Genomic DNA, 22,494 nt, shown 5'->3' with positions numbered 1-22,494 from the left:
CCTAGAGGGGCCGAACAAATACAAGTGGTCTCTCTCAAACGTGCATGGCTGCATCGTTCTCACTGCAATTACGGGCTTCTTCGGTTCCTGGGCTCTTTGTAGCTGTGTACTCAGAGCTTAGTTACTTTAAAATTTGTCTTTTGGGTCCTCTCAGAAATGCAGTTACTCGGGGAAAAAGCTTTGAATTTATGGCTCGCTCTGGGTTGTGGATGGTGGTGTTGCTCAGATCTGTTCTTTCTTTTGTCTGTGCAGCAGGAACATGATGAAAGTTTCCCTTTTGCAAACCCTGTGGGTGCTGTGACATCCAGGCTGTGTTGTTACCGTAGGTCTCGGTTATCTCTGTGCTTTAAGCCCAAGGTCGTCTTCTCAGTCTTTGTGTTTATCAGCAGCAATCCACCTGCACGCAGGTGACTGGTGGAGGTGTGGTCTGACATGCTCTTGAACCACAAACCTGATTTCCTAAATCAGGTTTAGAACAACAAAAAAAAAAAAAAAAAAAAAAAAAAGAAAGCAAGCTGCAAACTGAGCTAGAGTAAAATTAACAGTTAGCAAGTCTTGGCTGGGGCTGTCTATTGCCAGTTAGCTTCTGAGCAGCATTAGCATGGCTTTCTGTTAAAAGTAATAAATATTTAAGGCTCTGTCCTGTTCTGAAACTGCCATTGAAGCACAGAAACAGTTCCTTTGGTTCATTTTTTTCTTTTGTGTGTGTTTGCTATGTTGGCTTTTTTTCATTTTTAGAGCTTCTTTTAACTCCTCTGAAAGAGGTGTAGGTCTGAGACTGGCTAAAGCTGACAATGCAGCGCCCACGTTGAAAAATACACCTTTGGCTTAAAGAGAAATAACTCTCTGTTCCAAACCAGCCAGCTTTGGTTTTGGTTTTGTTTGGTTTGTTTGGGTTGTTTTGTTTTGTTTTGTTTTTTAAATGAATTATCTGGTTAATTTGGCCTGTGCTGTTTGCTGATAGTGAAACAGTCCTTTCCCAGCCAAACACTTTCTAATGTGTTCAGTCTATCGTTTCCATTATTCTTTACATCAAAGCAGTTAAAAATATTTGTTTAGTGAACTTTTGTCTTTAAACACACATCAAAAGCTAGACCAGCCTTTTACGTATTTATTTATAAATAGGAAGCAGGCTGCTGTAAAATCTCCCTTGCCCAGTGTTGATCAGTAGGAAGGTTTTAACTATCACAAGAGTTGTTTTGAGTAATAAGCTTTGTGCTAGTTCTGATATTATCTGTCAGGTTGTAGTTCTGCACACCAGGGTCTCGAGCGTGTGTTGGTGTGTTATTACAGTGGCATAGCTGCGTTTCTGTGTTATGCTCGACTTGAGTAATTTCAAGAGCACCTGTTTCTGACAAAAAAAGGAAAACTTTAAGCACCAAAACTTTTCCTGGCGACAGAAGTTTTTTGACCAAGTGAGGTGTTAAGTAGCCTTCTGCAGGCGTTTATTTTGTCAGTGTGAACTTCCCTTCCTCTCGTCACTCTGCACGTGGGTCGCATTGGCTGAGTTTTAATTGACATTTCTATATCAACGTCTCATCGGCTTTATGACTGGAAAATGAATTATTTTTTAAGGAAAAGGACGGAGGAAATATTTTTTCGTTTGCAATTGGACTAGGAAGGATGTAGAATGCAGTTAGACTGTTCCAGATTGCATGTTAGTAGTTATCTCCTTGCCTGTATCGGCACCTAATAACAGGTTTCGTACTGTATTACAACATTCTAACACAGGCTTGGGCGAACTGAGTTCATGGTATCAAGAGCTGCTAGCAGTGGGAGGTGTGGGTTGGCCTCAGCCATCAGCTTTCCTAAAAGGCACTCCTCACTTCTTTGCTTTCTGCCTTTTTTTTTTTTTTTTTTTTGTTACCCTTCTCTGATAAACATTAGCTAGCGTCCGCAAACCGATGTGAAAGGGAAGATGTGGGACGGGAGAACAGCAGCGCGCGGAGCCTTTCATCCAAGGGATATCAAAGCGTTCTGCAGCTGAACCTGGGAGGGATATGAATATGCTTATTTTGACAGTTGAGGGTGAGCAATTTCTTCATGGTAACGCAAGCTGGTGAAGGAACTTGCACTACAAATTCTGTCATCAACTACTTCAAGTATTTTTAAAGACAGCTTTTCCATTGTGGTCACTTTTTTCCCCGGAGAATTAAAATGGAACCTGGTAACACACGACCTTGTCCTTTCCACAGTGGCAAGAAGGTGACGTTTTTAGATGGGAACTGGTTGGTTGGTTGGTTTTTGATGGCTAACGCTGAGAAATCATAAATGAGTTGTGAAAATGATGTAGCGTTGCAGGGCATTTCAGTTGCAACCTGGAGATTGCCCAGGGAATTAACCTCCACCATCCTACCTCCTTTAATATCCATTTAAATGATTCCAGAGCTGGGAATTGGTTCCTGTGGGGGAGCTGACAGTGCACCTTTTTTGAAGGAGAATTTCACTGATTTTCTGCCATTCTGTCAGTTAGAGCCTTTAGTGTAGCTGAAACATAGTACTTCAGTAGTAGGAACGGGTAGTTTAGCTCCATAACTGCTTTATTTGCTGCCGTAGTAATTATCTTTTTTTGATTTATGCATCAGATCATTAAAGAGAAGAGTCTTGAGCTCTAATTCTAGAGATGGGCATGCCCCTTTTTAATATTAATATGATCTCATAGCCCTAGAATGAAAAGAAGGGAGATTTATTTCTCCACCCGGTAGAGCAACTGGTGGCAGCAATTTGCACATCACAGAGAAGGCTCTCGCCGGCAGAGCTGGGCTGGGGCTCTGCTCTGCCGCCCTGGCCGGTACCACACGGCTCCTCCGCTGCCCCAGCGCGGGCTGAGCCGGCCTCAGCCTCCGTTCACACACCTTGCAGGACCTTCGCCGCTTCCCTCCTCCTCACCCCCAGAAGCTGGGATTCATTCTTGCACAGCTATTAGGAAAATACATTTTTTTTTGTTGTTTTGTTTTTTTTTTTTTCCCCCCCCCAACCCTTGGAAGCGAATGCCGTGTGCGGTGCTGCACAGTAACCCTGATGAACGGCCGCTGTTGTCGGTGCTGGGAAAGGGGAAGCTGCCAAGTCCTGAAGCGTACTCGAATATTCTTGCTCTGTTTAGAAGGGGAGGGGGAAGCTTACGCAATCACTTCCATCTTCTGGGGAGGAAAAGGCTGAATTTGGCACTTCCCTCGTCAGAACTTCTCGTCTTCGCGTACGCTAACAAAACCGTGGGGCCTCTGCCCTGCGACTTGTTCCCGAGGGGCTCAGCAAAGGGCCAGGGCGGCGGGGCTGGGCCCCGGCCGGGCGAGGGGCCGGGGCCGACAGCGGCCGGTAGGAACCTCCATCGTGCAGCCTTCAAGGAGCAAGGGAGAGCAGAACCTTGTACGTTTTCTAGCCGGGCAGAGCACTGATCGGTGATCCTGACTCTCGCTGTGCAGGCGTGCCGGCTGGGGTGAGGGCAAGCGGAGTTTCTGTGGGGAGGGAAGGAGCCCCCTCAGCGAAATGGCGTGGAGATGCCCGCCTCCTGCTCAGGCCCCGAACTGGGTTTACGTCAGTCGCTCGCTGGGCTCCGCGTGTACAAGCACTAGTCGTTCGCTCCTGTTAGCAAAGAGCTGCTCCCAAGGCTGCCTTTCCCCCAGGGACGTGAACGCCTCGGCTGATGGAACGTGCCCGACCGGCGCCTTTTCGCCAGTTCCCTCTGCGTAAGACGGGCCCTGTCCTCTTAAGAGGGGCAGAGGCTTTGATGTGGCTGCGCTCGGCTCGGGTTGAACCAAACCCAGCTTCGACGGGTTCAATGAGCTGCAGGTGGAGCAAAGCGGAGGGTGCTAAGGGCAGTAAGTAATTTTATTTTTTCTTTTTTTTTTTTTAAAGCTCCTATGTTTAAATGGAAGCCTGGGAAACACACATTTTTCAGTTCTTAGCTGAATAAGGAGCCGGAGAACAGACACACACTAGCAGCTGGAAACTTCGCCTGACCAAGCAGAATTTGTCTTCCCTGAGTAGTAAACCGTGAACTGGCAAAGTACAATTTCCAGAAAAATAAATGGTATTCTATTGGGAAAGCCTTAAACATCGTGTTCCTGTTTGTTTTCGTGACAACAGAAAACACTTGATAAGCCAGCTCCCAGCTTGCTGGTGGTGCTGGGGTTTGGAAGGCGGTTTTTGTGTTCTGTTCCCCAGTGTAAATTTTGAACCTACCGCTGAGATACGAGGAGATAATTTAAAAAAAAAAAAAAAAATACCATCATAGCAGTTTTGCAGACGTCGTTTTGCTGCACAGGGAGTCTTCAGAGATCTATTCTGAGTTATTAAGTCTGTGATTAGAATTTGTCTCAGTAGGTTTTGAAGCCCCCTGTCATACACGTCTTCCCAGGATGAGCAAAAGCCCCGCTTTATGTTATTTTGCTTCTGCTCAGTAGAAGGCAGACTCAGATTTACTCCCACAACTTCAGGTCTAAATGTTTCAGTCATTTAGAAGAGGGAGTGGGTTCCTGCGTCGTTGAATTTGAGACCTACGATGTGAACAGGAGACGTCGGGAAGATGGTTAGTTCAACATTAAAAGTACGGAAAAGCGTTCAGCTCACGGCCTCGCTTTGTACTTCTGAGGCAGGTGGAGGAGTCTGTTCTCTTTAAGCGGCTTTTTTAGACGCGATCTGTTTGCTTTATTGCAGATTGTAGAAGTCCGGGAACAACGGGAAAGAAATACTCACGGGCTTTGTTTGAGGAGGAATTATTGAAGTGGTCAGGTGAAGTTAATCTTCCCATTCAGCGGGCAGTAAACTGCGGGTTCTCCAGGGCTCAAGTGATGTGGCATGGGATGGCCGAGAGTAGGAGCAGCCCCCCCTGTCGCGGCAGTCTAGGGACGAGTTAGAAAGCTCCTTTTAAAGCAAGCTTGAAATAAAAAGTAACACTAAATAGGTTTTATAGAATTTTTTTTTTTTTTTTTAGACAGCTGTAAAGAAGGTACAGAACAGATTTTGGAAGCGTTCAGCGTATTCATATTGCAGCAATCTTTATTATATAAAGTTATCTGTATTTTACTACAAATAAAACAGGGATGAAAAGGCCTAACTATGCAGTGGGCTGGCTTAAGCTGAAGTCCAAGCAGCAGCCTGACCCTATCTCACATGATCTTTCAGTTGAGGCGTTCCACACCGTCAGTTGTCCCTTCAGATTTGTACCAGCACCTTACCAAAACAAAGGTGCCGCTTCCTCGAGGAAAGGCGCTGAATCGGGAGCAGCAGCCACCCGCCAGCCAGCCCCTACTTCCCCGCCCAGCCCCTCGGAGGCGGGAGGGGCGGCTGGTAGTTAGTTAAGCGTTAGGCAGCCCGCCTGTGGAAGAGTTCAGGAGTTGATTTTATGCCTTCCAAAGCACTTTCTGCCCCTCTGAAATCAGAATAATCTATGGATCCTTTCCCGTCCAGCTCAGCAGTTTGTGTCTTGCCTAGCTACTTAGATTTGGTTCCTAGCTCCTTGGCCCGTGCCGAGTCAACTCGTTGCACAATTTGTCTCCTCCTCCTCCTCCTCTGCCATCCGCAGAGGCGCGGAGAACAAGGGACCTGCTGCTGCTCTCCAACCCCTCGAGCCTGGTCCAGAGCCAGAGGGGAGCGTGGAACCGTCCCGCACGGCCTCCACCGAGGGCTGGGGCAGGTCTGGGAAACGTCAACCAGGACCTGCCTCGTCGGGAGCGCCTCCGAGCTCAATAATCTCCACGCTCTTTTATGTTTTCATACAAAAAATTTAATAAATATTACTTTTCAAGATTTATTGCCAGGAACAACACATCAAAGATGCATTTTCATATAACACTAATATCACAATACAAGGTATCTTCATGATCTCAATGGGTAACCACCGAGATGACTATGTTTATAAGCCTTTTGATCTTAAACGTCGTAATAGCACTTTGATTTCCTCACTCGTTAAGGCGGGCAGTGTAATCTATGGCAAACCTACACAGTGATCTTACTGGACATTCTACTGTTCAAGTATTCAACAACTAGCTTATTAGAATACTCCCTAAATGCAGTAGATTACAAAAAAAGTCAAATCTACAAGTGGTTCAGTATTACATATTCATGGTGAGAAAAAGAAAATAATTAGAATTTACAAAATAAGATTGCTGTGTTTCCAACTTCACACGCTAATTTGATATTTTAATTACATGCAACCACTCACATTTCATCTACATAAAGTAATAGCTCAGTTTTGTTCCCTTAAACTGCTTCTCTTAGCAGATTATCTGCCTGTCACTCGTTTTTCAAGTCTAAAGCAGCAAAAAAAAATTTTCTAGTCTAATTATCTAAACTGCCTCAGTCAGTACTTACAAATAGTCTTAAAGTGATACTATGGAAGGTGTTTCAAACGTTCGACATTGTACAAAAACCAGCATCAAGGCATGAAAGCCCATCCTATTAAAAATAAACTATTTTAGAACACCTTAGTTTTGGCATATAGGCAACATGTAACAAGAAAATAAATTCAAAATAGAGAAGCCACAAGCTTACAATGCTATCAAAAACCTTCAACTCTAAACACATACATATAAATAAAAAGGAATGATATTTTAAGGCTCTTGATTATTAAGTTAATAAATCAAATATACACAGTGATTAATAAAAAAAGAATTATTTACATATCTATACAAACTTCTATTTTTGACACATTTTCCTCTTTAAATTCTTCATTTACCAGCAACTGCTGACAAGTTCCCCCCACCCGCCCCCAACAAAAATACAATAAAAAAATAAATAATAAACTTATTTTTGATAGTTGCTGTGGTTCCGAGCTGCAAAGGCACTTTCAAATACAGAACTAGTTGTACGTCACCATAAAACCAATATACAAAAAACTCAAATTCAATAAATATAAATAAAATGTATTATTCTAAAGAAACTGTATAAATCGGGACATCTGGCAGAGAAAAAAAAAAAAAAAAAAAAAAAGAAACCAACACTAAGGAAGAGTAATAAGGCTATGTGATACCTTCTGAAACGTTTCCGTGATGTATCAGCTACAGCTGAATTTACATGAGGGCACTTTTGACTAGTTTTGCATAGATGTGAAATGCAGCACTTGGTATTCCAGCCAACCACAGCAACTATCATTGCCAGTGTAAGCCAGCTTGTCAAAACTTAAATTAACACAGGGATTCTAAGTAAATAATAGCCTTAGACTCAAATATTACACAACAGTTTAAGAACTACAAGCTCTTGAGTGCCTTTACAATGCTGTTTAAAGGCCCTGCATGGCAGCACCCCTCTGTCTGCTATACAATGTACTCCATCCGATTTAGGCTTTGTGCGCTTTCCAAGTCTCTGTTGTCCTGTTTGTTTGTCCAGTTCGGGTGTTTTGTGGGTGTGCTGTTGGGGGGCTTTTCATCTCTGTCTACCAAAGTGTACGCTGGCTGCTTGGCAAAGCGGGCCTTCTGCTGGTGTTTGTCCATGTCGTCTTCCTCCACCTCTGAATTGTGTGTCCTTATTTTGGCGATTTTAGAGTTTTTGTTCTCGTAGTCTTTAATGGGGACAGTATTCGCTCCGTGTTTCTCAATGGGGTTTTTTATCTGATTCAGCTGCTCCCTCACGTTGTTGGTCGTGTTGTCATCGGACGCCGCGTGAGTATGGCTGCTCTGCTTTCTGCGCTTCCGGATGCACCAGTAAAAAACAGTTACCAGGCAGCAGATCCAGGCCACTGTTAGGACCGAGCTCAGCAACGGCACCAAGAAATCTGGAAGAGATAGGAGACCAGGTAACCCTGCTGCAAACCGAGCGTTCCAGCCCACGCTTTCCACCAGGAAAACAAATCTCAGTTCTTAAAATGTGGGGTTTTTTGGTTGGGGTTTTTTTTTCTGGTTTGTTTTGTTTGTTTTTATTCCCCCCCCCCCCCCCCCCCCCCGGGCTCCAGGCAGTATTGCATTCTCGGTTCTCTTCGAATACAAGGGGTTTAAAGTGAGTTTGGGAGGTGGCAGAAAAGTAAAGGGTCTTCCTCCCGGCACGGAGCCACTCGGCGCCGGCCGGGGTGACCCCCAGCTCCCTCGGGGGAGCATCTCCTGCCCCGGGGCAGCCGCCTCGGCGGCCGCTGGTGAGAGAGGCCGAGCTGCCGCCCGCACCCTGCTCATCGCACCTGGACGGCGGCAGCCCCACGGGAGCTTTCAAAGCCAGCCCGTCACTTTCCTCCTCCTTATTTCCCCACGAGGAGCGAGAGGAGCAGCAAGCCCTTGTAACGGGTCAGGCCACTGGTTTAGAGCACTTTCATAACTTTTGTTTGTTTATTTTTATTTTTTTTTTTTTTTTTAGAGTAACAAGACCCTGGTGCAAAGCCTCCTCAGCCAACGGGGCCAAGAGGCAGAGATTCCCAGACTTGCTACAAACCTCGAAACCGAGGAAGGCTGCACCCGCTTTGAAAGGCTATTCCGGTTGTGGCAAGCACACGAGTTTTTGGGGACGAGGGGAAGCTCACCTGTTTTGTTTTTAACTGGTCGTCGCTGTACCCTGACTTCTGCAACTGCAGCGATCAGCGTGTTGTTACCGTCGCGCTTACTGACAAGGTCAATGATCTTATCTGTGATGTCTTTGATGGGGTTTTCATCTTCGCCTATATCTTCTGCAGACTACAGAGGAAGTCAGACAATTAATACCAAATGCCAGATCAGATGCATGGCTAATCTGCTATTTATAAACTTTCACAATCAGTTAAGGCTCCCAGTACTTTTAGTACTTCAACAACAAAACAGAAGCAAACCAAAAGCCCAGCTACGAGCAGAAAATAATAATGCAGAACGTCCATCCCCATCTTTAAAAAAAAAAAAAGACAACCAAAAAACCCCCAAAGAGCAGCGCTCAAGAGACTATACCAGAGAAATGTTTTACTACCCCTAATTACAGTTGCCACCAGATGGTAGTTTTCAGGTGTGCACGTGCACCCAGGATTTCTTCCCTGTTCTGAGAGGGAACGGGGATGGAAACCAAACCACGAGAAGGACCGACAAAGCCAGGAGTTAGGATTTTGATGAAATCCACATGTTGCACGCATATCCAAGCAATTAACTACCAAGACATTTAAAAATATTCCAGGGATACTTACAATAGCAACGTGTATTTCATTATTTGCCAAGTGCGAAGGCTCACAGGTAATATAGATGGAATATTCAACAGAAACATTCTTCAGAATATTCAGGTTCCTCAATTCGCTGCAAATGTGCTCTGTGGTAAGGCCCTGGAGGATACAAAAAAAGGCGTTGGGTTTTTTTAAATACACATGCACACAAACACACGGATGGAAGAACTATTTTTTTTTTTTTTTTTTTTTTTTTTTCCCCCTGAAGTAGGAGTTTCTCAGGGGAAGAGGAGGTAGAATTCCCTCCAAACCCGCTTTTGTTCTTCTCTGGCCACAGAAGCATTTAGAGTAGAAGTCTGTATTAATCCTCCTATAGCTTCTGTTTTCTTTGATGATAAGGGAACGTCAAGCTTCAACTGTACTTTCACCAGCCCCAAAAAAGCGGTTTCATGCTCTGGGAAGCGAGCAGGCGCGTGCCACAGCGCGGCGAGCTGTGCTCTGCTACTTACCGGCGCCATCATCTCTTTATTGAAGGTGAAGGTGATGTTGGCACAGTTGTCTTGGTAGTAAGAATCAGAATTGCATTTGGTCTTCACAGGCTGTTGATTCGAAGGCCAGCATTCGCCCACGGCCGCGCACGGGTGAGTGAAACAGTGGTCTTCTTTAACGGGGACACAGGCGTGTCCAGCCGGGCATTCGTTGTGACCTTTGGCGTGTAGGACACAAGGTCGAGGACCACACCAAACCTGGCAGAGAATAAAAACTGGTAAGTGACCGCTGGTGACAGGGCGGGAGACGGCGTATCCCGACCCGCAGCGCAGCTCTACCTTGGAACAGGTGACTTTTCCATTCAAACACTGACAGGTATTACAGTCGTCATCCCACTTAGCCCCGTCGGGCATCACTCGAACACTGGTAATGCAAGGCCTTCCTGTAACTGAAGAGAGATTGAACACAATTACAAAACAGGCGATAGGGAAAAAAGGGAAAAGAACCCTTCTCCTAAGCTCAGCGAAACTTATCACTGAGTTTGCTGCTTCAACGGACATATGTGCTTTCAAATACCAACCAACCACCACCCCCAAAAAGCCCCCACAACCACGAACGCGTTAACGGGCAGTTATACAGATCTTGCTACACGTCTTCTGACCAGCTGTGACATCTGGAATACCTTCTTGGCACCCTGGACCGCTCCGACCCGGTGGGCAAATGCAGCGGTAGCCGTTAATTTCATCTACGCACGTAGCGCCGAAGGCACAGGGTGAAGACTGGCATTCATTGATATCTGCGGAGGGACGGAGAGGAAAGCAAGAAGTTACTCGATGGTATCCTTTCAATTTTGTCAGGAAAACCGTACGAGAGCTTCGCCTGCAGGAGCGTTACATTCGTTTTCCAGTGTCTACTCAGAGATAGGCTCTTATTAGCAGCACCGGTGTAATCTCCGAGCGAGCTGTTTGAAGTTTCTGCTGTGTGGCACTAACAGAGATCAAACCCTGACCCTGTGGCTACTTAAGCTTTTCAAGGGCAAGGACACATTCCTTCTCACACACACACACTTCCTCTCCTTTGACATGCTCCGGTTTTGTTCTCCTACTAGATTCTTCAACCCATGACAACGTTAAACCCCTTCCCAGCTGTATTGCTACTATTTCCATGGCTTAAAAAAAAGTTAGTGTCCTCCTACCTGTAATTATTATTAAATTACAGGGAAGTGCATACATCACCTCAGGGCTTGTAGGTGGATTATGAATTGACAAGGTTTTTGGCTGGCACGCTTTCATCTCGAGCAGAAACCTGTGCCACACAAACACCACCTAACTGGGAGGACGATCCTGAAGGGCATTTTGCCCACTCAGCTGAACCAACTTTAAGATCTCTTTCATTTTCAGTGCCATTCCTGCCCTCCCCACATCTGCTACAGATCTGGGTGCAAGATACAGAAGACACAGCAGGTCTATCATTAATCTGATCTACCACTTAACTCAATTAAGATGATTGTCTTGCAACAAGATCTAAGCAAGACAAAAAAAAGGAAGGAGGAGGAAAAAAAAAAAAAAAAAAAAAAAAAAAATCAAGGTAGAGCACCAATGAAACACTCACTGATCCTGCAGTCAGGGCCTGCGAAGCCCGGGGCACATTCACAGCGGTACCAGTTGTCTCCATCCACACAAGTGCCACTGTTATAACTATAAAGAAAAGTCATTAATTACACTAAAAAAAGCTGCTACAGCTAAAAAGATTCTAGAATTCTAAATCTACAAAAAAAAAAAAAAGCAAAGTATGAAAGATAAACGTATTAAACTTACCAAGGGTGAGGACTGCAGTCGTTTGTGTCTGCAAAGCAAAGAGACAACATTAAATATGCAGACTTTAGCTAATACAACTCTACTGTCAGTAAAGAAGATCAAACTTCCCCTAATGCCCAAGTTACACTTAGCTCAAATTCAACAAAAATATGCTGAAATTCTCTACTAAATTGATTCCAGGCTTCTACCACAAAATTTGCTAACTACGTTGTGGAACACATGTACACAGGAAGAGATCCTTGTAAAGAATCTAACAGGGAAGGAAAAAAAAGAAAAGAAGTGGAAGCAGACAGAGCTGCTCGTAGAAAAAGAATGCAGGGGAAAACAAGACAACATCTGTCTCCACTTAGCTCATTTGCAACTTTCTCATGCCCAGGTCAAGGCTCTATCACATAAAGTCATTAAAAACAAAGATTCAGGTGATGCTAAAGCCTACATCAAACAAGCTCTCCCTTCTGGTTTCAATCTCAGCTCCAGGGGCGACAGGATGAGCTAATGTTCTCATCATGCAACGCTCTGGAAAAGTTCAAGCAGAGACAACTCACTCTGAGTACACGTGGGTCCTTCCCAGCCCTCCTTGCAGACACAAGTAAAAGAATCCCCGCTGACCACGCAGGTACCGCCGTTATGACAGGGGTTTGGCAGGCAGCTGCTGTTCCTTGCTGCAACAGAAACAGGATTTGCCGCTGAGTTGTTGGAAAGCCGTCAAAAGTGAGCCAAGAGGAAAAACCGAGGTCACAGATTCAGCGCTTGCATCTGCTTCCTGGGGAGTAGGCAGGGTATTTACCTATATTACAAGTGGCTCCCTCCCATCCTGCAGGACACATGCACTTGAAGGTGTCCCCCTCGTCGTAACACGTTCCTCCGTTGTTGCACGTTGCCTCATCACACTGGCTGTCACCTGCGAAAAACCCCAAACTGTCCTTAATACCGCGCAGCAAGTTTAAGCAGCCTACCAGAGCACGCCCGTTTTGTTTGGGAAACGCTGAACTTACGGGAGTGGCAAGTTTTTCCTTTCCACCCGTTTTTACATTCACAGAAGAAGTCGTTGACCAAGTCTCGGCAGGTTCCTCCATTGTGGCAAGGGTTTTTACTGCAGTCATTGATATCTAGATATGTTAAGAACAGAAAACAAGCTAAGCAGTGGTTTGGAGAACTGACAAACACTTCAGGCTTGAAAGGTGCACGTCCCATCCCTAGTTCTGGCCTGTGTTTCAGTCATGGATCAAACGCTTACGACAAAATTTTAAAGTGCCGTCGGAGGTGAAGACTATTCCAGCACGTTCCTTCGGTTTGTTTTCCTTTCTTTGTCATCTTGTTTCAGCAAACAAGAAGTGAAAAGGCCTATTACAGAAACGATCCTAACCAGTCCGAGGCCAGGAGGACGAGTGCTCGTTCCTCTTCTGTTCCTGAGACGGACAGAATACGCGCGTGAGCGGCCGGTACGCCATGCCTAAAGGGGCGCGGCCTAGCGCCAAGGGCTTCTTGCAGAAAATCTTCCGAAGGGCAGAGCAGAAAACTGAACAGTAAGAGAACCATAGTTCTCCTCCCCAGTTCAGCTTCGTGACTTGGGTGTAGTTCCTAGGGAAAAGCCTGGGACTCGGCGGAAAAGGGGACACCTTGCCCTGCACGGCCTTTGGAGCAGACACTGTCAAACTGGCATCGGTCGCTATCATCTTAAAGACACCCCCAGCCATTCCTTCCTGATGTTCTTCCCAGAGACCTTTCTGTGCGTGCTGAAAAATGGATTAACTTACTTGTTTCACAATACGTTCCTTCCCATCCATCACTACAAATACATTTGTAGGAGTTGATGCCATCGATACAAGTGCCACCATTTTTACAAGGGTTGCTCTCGCAGTCGTTAATATCTGCAGCGGTTGGGAGGAGAGGGGAGGGGGAGAAGGAGGGAAAAAAAAAAAAAAAAGTCAAGCTAGAAGCGCAGCTACTAGAAGTCTTATTGCAGACTACTTAATGCTACTTCCGTTTCTAGGACCCTTCTCATCTCCTTTATAACCCTTCCTCTCAGAAATAGCTGAAAAACAGTGCACAAAGTGATGAGCCTGTCACTCAACAATTACTATGAAAACCAAAACACAATCAGGAGTCCTTAAGATCCATGTTAAAGCCCATTATTAACTACCTCAGACCTTGTATACATAAGGTTTTTAAAAACATACAATTCAAGGCCAGAAGGTTCATTACTGTGAACTTTCCCCAAGGCCTAGCAAATTCCAATCTGCCTCGCCCAAGCGGGATATGAAAATTTAAAGCAGTTCCAAGGTTCACTGTGTTACAAGATAGAAACCTTAAAGCAGGCTGGGAGGAAGGGATGCAGACTTTTTCCAAAAGGAGTAGAGGACAGTAAAATCTATCCTCTTGTTAACTCTTACTCTCATGACAGTAGGTGCCAGTGAATCCTTTGTTGCATTCACAGGTGAATTTTCCACCTGCTTGGCTCTTGCATTTTCCGTGAGGACCGCAGACATTTGAAGAAATGTAACGAACCCCTTCCGGTGTGCTGTTAGAAGCGACTGCCACGGTACAGCTGTCAATAACTGCAGACAAAGCAGAGACCTGCGTGAGGATTGCCCGTTCTATCCCAGTTCTTAAGCTAAGAGCAACATTTGAATTTCCAGTGCCGGATGTTTAAAAAGGCGTACGTTCCAGAGAATCATCTCGGTTGGAAAAGACCTTTAAGATCATCGAGCCCAACCATGAACCTAACTCCGCCAGAGACGCCTACCGCTTTCGAATCAAAGGACTACACCAACAGTTTGGGCCTAAAATAATCATCACAGCGTCTTATCTGAGGACTGCTGGACCGCGTCCGTGGCCTGGAATTAATTCAGCAGAGCTGGCTATTCGCTTCGTGTGCTTTCCCTCCACGCTGACGTTTCACTGTGAAAGACACTGTCCGCTGTCTCGCGGATGGCTGGTGTTTACAAACATTACTCATCACCTCACGCAGACAGAGGCGAAAGGCACGGGGCAAAATTCAGCCTCTTTATGCAAGAGCTGCTCCGATGACTACACTAGTGACGCTGCGTTATGGCTCCAGCCAGGGGAGGGGCAGAGACGATTGCCAGTCCTTCCCATCCACCTGCAAAGCGACAACGAACCTTCACAAGGAGTCGTGCGGCAGTGATCTTTCAGGTGGGAGCAGTTCTTCCCTTCGTAATCTTCAGGGCAGTTACAGAAATAGTCCATAGCAAGGTTGAAGCACTGGGCACCGTTCTGGCAAGGATTTGGCTCACAATAATCTATGTCCAGCTGTAAGTGCGGAGAGGAGAAAGGGAAATAAAAAGGGGAGGGGGAAAAAGAAAAAAAAAAAAAAAGGAGGAAAGGCAGAGTGAAACAGCAGTTTTATCATAGCTTTCCCGCACTACGACAGGCAGACATTGTGGAATCTGACCTTTTTATCTGCTGCCTCGATGCATTGTTCATAATGCCCAGAGTTTAGTTAGACTTGCAACTATCTCGGCGGACAGCGCTCTTGATCTTAAACAGCCACCGAAAGTTAACAGCTAGCGCGCAACAAAACCTGACCTGCAAACACTTGCAGTCTGTTTAACCAAAAGAATCCTCGGCAGCCCGTCAGGGCTTTTTCGTCGTTTCCCCCCCCCCCCCCAATATATAATTAATCAAGCACTTTCTTGGCAGGCTGACAGCGATATCAAGCACAACTTTAGACCACGGTTCAGTGGATGCAAGGCATTCCGGGTACGGGTCCCGAGCGCTGGCAGAAAGGCGACTGGCTGAGGGCCTGCCTTTCACCCAGGCTTCTTACCTGACAGAGGTTTCCTGAGAAACCAGCGGGACACAGACATTGGAATCCATTGATTTCATCCTGGCAGTGACCCCCATTCATGCAAGGGTTACTTGCACATTCATTGATGTCTTTCTCACAGTGATCTCCTGCGTAGCCAGGTGAACAGATACACCGATAACCATTAACCAAGTCCTGGGAAGGAACAAGGAAGTTTAGAGTTAAGGTTTTTTTTTTTTTTTTTTTTTTTTTCTTCTCTCTTGATATATCCTTATTAAAACAAACAAACAAGAAAGGCAAAAGACAGTCCAAAAAAAACAAAAAAAAAAAAACAAAAAAACACAAACCACCTCTTACTATGCCCAAACAAGGCAAGAATATTTAGGGGGAAAAAATAAACATGCACACACCCAGTGCTGGCTTACGTTCTCAATTTCCAGGCAGAATACATTCATCCACAGCTTGAAGTGGAATAGATACATTTACAGTAGGTAGTCTGCACAGCCACCAGCCCGTTCACTGGTGACACTGGCAGCAAACGCGAGTTCATTTACTGCAGTTCTATTTTTTTGTCCTTGCTGTTCTACAGACATGCCCTGACAGGCGGTAGTGTGACGTAGACCTTCCCACCAACTCAAACAAAATGACAATTTATTGCTATTTCCCACACTGTTTGTGTTTGGATTCAAGTATTTCAGTTACTGTTGAAGTCTCAGGGAAATCCAAATAAATCAAGAATGGCTCACCCGACAGGACCCTCCATTCTGACATTGTCCACGACAGTCGTTAATATCTGTAATAAAATTACCGTGGTTAGAAGGCAAAAATATATTTACACTAGATACAGAGTTCAAGTCTCTCTAGAACTGCAGCTAGATAAACCCTTTTGTCAAGTTTCCTGCATGCCTGCCTTGAGATAAGGTTATTATAATGGGTGGGAACCTTTCGCAATTCTTCTACTAGAGGCAGTGAAACTTCACATCATTGTTTTAGTCACTTTATCAGAATATAGCTGTGTTATGGACTAATGAGTTTGATAAAGCAGTGTATTTTCATTCCACACCAACTACTCCCTTTCTAAAAACACGAACCGCTGGGGCTCTGCCTGATGTTTAACTCTGAGCTTAGAACTCGGTGGCACACATAAACACACAACTGGCCTTTAATAAACCCAAGGAGATAGACACTTACTTATATCGCAGTTGTGGCCGGACCAGCCAGTAATGCAGTCACAATAGTAGCTGCCAATCAGGTTCCTGCAGGAGTTGGCATTGACACAGGGCTTGCCCTCACATTCATTCGCATCTGAAAAAAAACAACGGGAGTGGCCAAATGCAGGGCTTGTAGGGCAGGGGGAGAAGGGGAAGAGAGCCCACCGCCAGTTTTCACAGCAGTCATCGGCGGTGCACTCAGATCTAAGAGGAACTTGTAACATACAGCAGGGATTAGCGTGACTTGAATGAGCAAAAGTCAATCATACATCAGTCTCTGAAGTCTCTTTCAATTTCTCTGCAATTAGAACATACAGGCTGTGCTAATTATTTGATAATCGCCCAGCCACTCATTAAGAGCAACTTCTCCCCCCCCACACACACACATCTGAGCTGAGCATTTAGAAGGAGGAGTGCCGCAGCCTGCTCATTGGGATTAGTGCGTTGTGTCAAGAATGCAGACAGCCCCTTCTTGCTGAGATCATCCGCATTTTGGAACCCAGCTGTGAACAACTTGGTCTGGAGGAGTTGACGTGGCTGAAGAGATACAGCGACTTTCTCACAGGCTTAAGGAAGAAATCCATGCGGGGGCAGGACTGCAAGCACCCTCCCCACTTCGGTTCATTTACTGTTTCAAGTGAGCCTCTCTGGCTTAGTTAACTATTTCCTTCAACCGCCAGCACGCATCAGCAAGACGCCGACAGGAGAGGGCTGTTCTACACCCTCCGACCCTCTTAGAGCCCAGTCCTGCATCCCCCGACACCCAATATCCTCAGCGTGCCAGAACACATCCACAGGCTTTGGAACCATAAACGTGCCTAACGCAAAGGGCACGGTTGCCCCTTCCTGCTGGACTGTGATCCCTCTCGCATTTATCTTGCCCTCCCCCCTGCCTCAGAGCGACACGGGATGAAGAGAAAAGCAGTTCTCACCTAGCTGGCACGTTTTGCCAGTCCACTGAGGTGGGCAAACACACTTAAATCCATCAACGAGATCTTGGCAAGTTCCTCCGTGACCGCAGGGATTTGGAGAACAATCATCAATATCTGTAACGCAGTGAGGAGAGGCTTAGCTCCGTTACAGAGCAGGCAGCATCAGTTACTGACAAATTTGATAAACGGTTGCTGCTTCTGGGATTTGCCCTGAGAAACAGAAAGACAACAGGGCTTCTACTTGGAATTTCTAGGTCTACTCTGATTTCAGCAAAAGTCGCCGTTAAAAATAGCGGTAGTGTGACAGGGAGTTCAAAGCAAAGGGGAAGAGGTCTGCACCTGCGGCCTTTTTGCAAAGGGAAGTCAGATTTTGATCCAGCAAGTCTCTCTAAAACAGTACTTTAAACAACCTGCCAGAACGCTACAAAAATTCAGTGTTCTGAGTCTTTCAGGAAGCCATTTGCCATTCTTTCCCCTGGCACTGAACAAAAACCTTGGTACAAGCAAAGGAGGAGAGAGCACGCGGTGGTATGAGTGGCTGCCAGCCAACGCTAAATCTGGGACAGGTTAAGTAGGCGGCCCTGTGAGTTTACCAGGCTGATCGGAAACAGCGAACTAGCGCGTTTTTAATTCATTTTTCAAAAGACTTACTATCAGTGCAGGTCGGTCCAGCCCAGCCAGGCGCACACACGCATTCAAATCCCGTAGACGTCTCCAAGCAGCTTCCCCCATTGTGACAAGGATCAGAGAGGCAGGCGTGCTCCGCTGCACCGGGACACAGGTACATCACGGTAGGGACTACAGCAGTTTCACCAGAAGTATCGCCACCCCCTGCTCCCTTCCACACGCTTCTACTCTGGACACACCATCGTTTACTCCTGACGCACTGCACTCCTGCGAGAGCTGCGAATCCAGAGGCTACCAGCCAGCAGCAAGCCACCTTCTGTGCTGAGCTCATCGCCACGCTGACCCTGTGGCTGTGTGAGCCAGGCGAGGCGACTTGCAGCGGAAAGGCCCACGTCCAGAGACACCAACCGCTCACCACGAAGCACGAGCAAAGCAAGTCTGGATCTTTGGAGCTAGCCCTGACATCGTAATTCGGATCAGAAATTTCTGACGTTTCCCCAACCTCCTAAAAGAGCTCCCAAACCGGCCGCTAAAAGCTGGCAGGAATTAACTGCCAAGTGCCAGCTCAGCGGCTGCATCAGACACTTACCGATTTCACAGTTCTGTCCTGAGTAGCCCTCAGGGCAGGAACACTGGTATTTATCGGGGCCAGTATTGCTGCAGGTACCACCGTTCAAACAGGGTGGGTGGGTTCCACAGTAGTTCAGATCTGCAAGAGGGGGAGGACCGTTGATAAAGCCGCCGTGGAAAAAAAAAAAAAAAAAAAAAAATAACGGAAACATCACCGCGTGCAGGCTTTGTTCCATCGCTCTAGAGCCTTTACAGAGCGCATCCCCACGTAGCACAGGAGGAGGAGAAGTTAAGCACATATGCTAAACAACGCCAGAACACCAGTGGAGACAACGCCAAGTAGCAGAAGGACAAAACACTCCCAGCGCGTTTCAGGAGGCTCGCTCACTCGCTCAGCCTCGTGTGCGCTCTCTCCTTGCTAAGTCTGCTGGTCTTAAAATTCAAGTGTTACACTTGGCTCTCCGTAAGATTAGCATACCTTTGTCACAGAGCTGGCCACCCCAGTTGGTTTCACAGAGGCATTGCCATGGTTCAATGCAAGTGCCATGGACACATCCTGGGTGTGGAATGCACTTATCACAGTACTGGCCTTGCCATCCATACTGACACCTTCGTTTAAAAAAAGGGGGAGGAGGGGGAAGGAAAAAAAAAAAAAAAAAGGGAAAAAAAAAAAAAAGACAATAATCAGAACAGGGAAACAAACCAAAATCCTGTTAGAATTGCTCTGTGTAGATGGGAGCGTGGAGCTCCAAAGCTTGGAGAAAGACCGGGGAGGTGGGGGAGAAGGGCAGGACGAGGGGAGGGGAGAAGCTATTCAAGGTTTGTTTGATGGTTTCTTGTAAACAAACATTTTAGTAGTTTTGCCAAGGTCTCTGTAGCCGGCCTCCTGACAAAAGAATAACTGTTCTGAGAGAACCAGCATGAGGCCATTCAGCACAATAATACTCTTTTGGAGCCTCATACAAATGTGGCAGAGAGGGTGGGTGCGCACTACAAATCAATCTCTGGACTTTGACAGGGTGCTTTATAAATTGAGAAGGGAGGAAAAAAAAAAGTCAGTGGAAACAATAGTTATCCAGAGATCCTGCTGAATACAAGGTTCCAGGCATTTCAGCCATGCTGGGTTTGCAGGAAGACAAACAAAACCATAAACACCAACGCTGAGCCCTCGGCAAGGCAGCAGCAAAGCATTAGGAGCTCTCCGCTTGGTCGGAAGCCAACCACCTTCTGAACTAGACACACAGCAGGTAACGGACTGGCCCACAGTAAGGGATGAAAGGAAGCAGCACGCATCAGGATTTCACATGCATTCAAAGAAGATCAGTTGTCCGTGTATTTCAGAGTTCGATTGATGCTAACCTCTCTTCAGAGAATAACTAAAACGTACCCAATTCTGAGAAACTTGAATTTCATGTCCAGAGAAGAATTTAGTATTATTATTTACATTATTTATTGTCACTACCAATAAGCTGCCTGAGTTCTGCACTTAGAAGGAAGATGCTCTTTTAAAGTAAAGCCCCCTCAAGGGAAAGCTCATGTTGGTTTTCATTTAGTTCTCACTAGCAAGGCAGACCAAGGATTCTTCAAATTAAAGAGGATCTATAGATAGAAACAAGGAAAACAAGTTGAAAAGGAAAAGCAAGGGTTTCTTGAGATACTATGTTTCATTAACAGGTCCTGAGAGTAATTGATCAGCAGTAATTATGCACTAAGCTGTCACTAAACTATGAAAACAAACCTCATCTGCACAGAAGTCAGCTAAGCTTTCTATTTATAAAACCCCCCACCATTCTTCCACTGGCAATTTCTTCTCATGGGAAAAAGCTAGGAGGATCTATCCGTCGGGCAATCACACACACAGCTAGTGGTAAGTCCGGCTTCCCTTCCAAAAATCTCAGGTGACAAACTGCATCCCAATTAACATTTTTTTTTTTAAAAAAAAAAAAAAGCTATTTCAATAGCAGCCTATTCAAAGTCAATGGGAAATTCTTATTAGTTTGTGTGTTTAAAAAAAAAAAGCTAGTCCAACTTATGTGTCTTTCTGTGCAAAGAACATGAAAGAAAACCAGATCAAGCAAAATAACCTCTCTCGAGTAGCTCCTGGAAAATCCTTCTGTATAGGGAATACAATAAGAATGCACAAAGATCAAAATTTAAGAATGCCCTTTTAATTTGTATTGCATTCAATGGAACTTGCCTGTGAGCTTGCACACAAGCAAAACCAAGGGACCTCACCTGCAGAACTAGGTATCCAAATTGAGAATTTTACTCCTTTCTGTCAAATGAAAGGGGTGGGGATTTTTTGTTTTCTTTAAAGCAAGTGTAAAGAGAAAAAAGTAATAATAAAAAAACCCCAACAAAACAACACACAAGAAAAAAAAAATGCCATAAGCTTTAGATCCAAAGATAAAACTTTCTTCAAATATTAGCTTCAAAGTATAACACAAAGTTGGATAAGGCGATGGGCATTTAAAAAAAAAAAAAAAAAAAAAAAAAGAAAAAAAGTTAGATATCAATTCCAGAAAAAGATTCATGGTAATAATTCTTGTTTAATAATACGTATGTGGCAGTTTCTCATGAGAAATTTAAAGTTAACTTTCCTTGTATAGTGTGATTCATAAGCAAATATGGTTTTGTTGGCTGTCCTGCATTAAAGAAAGTTGCTCGCACCAAAAGGGAAAAGGATATTTTAAGAATGTTTGCAAGTTGTCTATTGTACCAGAACCCAGAGCAGTTTCTGCTGGGATGTTATTTTTAACCTCTCTTGCATTCGTAACATACAGGCTATATGACTCATCAAAACTTAAAAGAAAATAAAATCTTGTTTCTGTGTTCACTTTAAAGATATTGGTCTAACTTGGCAAGCAGAAGTTATCTGAAAGCACCAGAAGGACAGCATTGTTTCAAGACTATGCAAATCAAGTGTGGGAAAGTTGCACCTTAAGTAAATAAGAGCACTAGTGCATGTCTGGGCAGTGAGTGGGAGGTAAGAGACTTCGAAAGAGAAAGGAAAGAAAAAAAGTCTGGAAACAAAGCCTGTTGTTCTGACTGGGAGACAGCAACCCCTACAAGGCATGTTTATTCTGATGACAGAAGCACAAATCACTGGTAGCCTCGACTGATACACCCCCTCTCGCCATCTGGCCCCCCGATACTTCCTAGGCTTTTTTTTTTTTTTTTTTTTTAATTAAAAAAAGATTTAGATTTGGTGTTCTGAGGGGGTGCTGCTAAACATTAGAACCACTGAACAATTTACAACATCCTGCCACTCGACTTGCAATTTGCAATGTCTCTTGTGGAGGACGAGAAGTTACTTCCTACCTTACTTCAGAATGTTCCGTGATGATTTTTTTGTTTTGCTTCTGAAGCACGGATTGCAGGGGCAGAGAGAAAGAATGAACCACTGTGACTATTTAGGCTGTCTTCTTATATAATATATAGTCTGTCAGACACCCCAGATTTAGTTCTTGTTTGAACTGCAGCTTATCTAGCAAGAAAAGCCATCCGCCTTATGCAAAAGTTCGCAGCAACAGAGAATCCACCAATATCTGTTCGGCAGAAAAATTACTCTGTTCCTTCAGACTTCCAAGTTTTATTTGTGAACACCCAAACTTCACTTTTAACCCTTCCTACACGGGATCAGTATCAACATTTTGTAACCTCAGAAGCCCTCCGTTCCCTATCACGTGTAAACAGATATGATAAAGGGTTACACGAAGCAACTTACAGCCAATTTGTTGATAAAGAACCTCCACATTTGATGCCCATTAATCCTCTATTAGTAAGGAAGAAGACTTCCCTGTGCTGTAAGTATATGCTGTATATTTCGAGGCATTCCAAACATTTAATTGTTGGGTTATGGGTAAACTCTGCTTTTCATTGTCTCCTTGCCAGGACAGAACGGGACTTCAAAGCACAGGAGCAAGATTCTGCATTCATCGGAGCCTACTGACAAGATTTCATCCCAGCTATTAACCTCTCAGCACTCGGAGCCTTGCTCACAATGGTAAAGGAACAGAGAGATTTAACTAATCCCATT

The 22,494-nt window shown here is 45.1% G+C and overlaps 1 protein-coding gene across 2 annotated transcripts in view; it reads right to left on the bottom strand.

Annotated features, from left to right (window-relative positions):
- Nucleotides 1-5,735: 5,735 nt before the first annotated feature.
- The window catches only part of JAG1 (jagged canonical Notch ligand 1), a 36,628-nt gene continuing 19,869 nt past the window's right edge, over nt 5,736-22,494 (bottom strand). For both annotated transcript variants that reach the window (XM_042789726.1, XM_032989386.2), the window contains exons 6-26: nt 18,934-19,064; nt 18,475-18,594; nt 17,910-18,023; nt 17,259-17,372; nt 16,307-16,420; nt 15,862-15,908; nt 15,137-15,310; nt 14,469-14,619; nt 13,740-13,904; nt 13,104-13,217; nt 12,342-12,455; nt 12,134-12,247; nt 11,892-12,008; nt 11,347-11,374; nt 11,141-11,226; nt 10,212-10,325; nt 9,868-9,977; nt 9,550-9,786; nt 9,068-9,199; nt 8,444-8,594; nt 5,736-7,711 (exon numbers count right to left, since the gene is read on the bottom strand). In XM_042789726.1, the coding sequence (XP_042645660.1) occupies nt 7,254-7,711; nt 8,444-8,594; nt 9,068-9,199; nt 9,550-9,786; nt 9,868-9,977; nt 10,212-10,325; nt 11,141-11,226; nt 11,347-11,374; nt 11,892-12,008; nt 12,134-12,247; nt 12,342-12,455; nt 13,104-13,217; nt 13,740-13,904; nt 14,469-14,619; nt 15,137-15,310; nt 15,862-15,908; nt 16,307-16,420; nt 17,259-17,372; nt 17,910-18,023; nt 18,475-18,594; nt 18,934-19,064 (2,905 nt within the window). In that variant the 3' untranslated portion in view covers nt 5,736-7,253. The remainder of the gene's footprint in view (nt 7,712-8,443; nt 8,595-9,067; nt 9,200-9,549; nt 9,787-9,867; nt 9,978-10,211; nt 10,326-11,140; nt 11,227-11,346; nt 11,375-11,891; nt 12,009-12,133; nt 12,248-12,341; nt 12,456-13,103; nt 13,218-13,739; nt 13,905-14,468; nt 14,620-15,136; nt 15,311-15,861; nt 15,909-16,306; nt 16,421-17,258; nt 17,373-17,909; nt 18,024-18,474; nt 18,595-18,933; nt 19,065-22,494) is intronic.

Source organism: Tyto alba, unplaced genomic scaffold (genome assembly GCF_018691265.1).
Source record: "Tyto alba isolate M040663 unplaced genomic scaffold, T.alba_DEE_v4.0 Super-Scaffold_16, whole genome shotgun sequence".
Classification (NCBI taxonomy): domain Eukaryota; kingdom Metazoa; phylum Chordata; class Aves; order Strigiformes; family Tytonidae; genus Tyto; species Tyto alba.
This window is presented reverse-complemented; position numbering and strand designations above follow the sequence as displayed.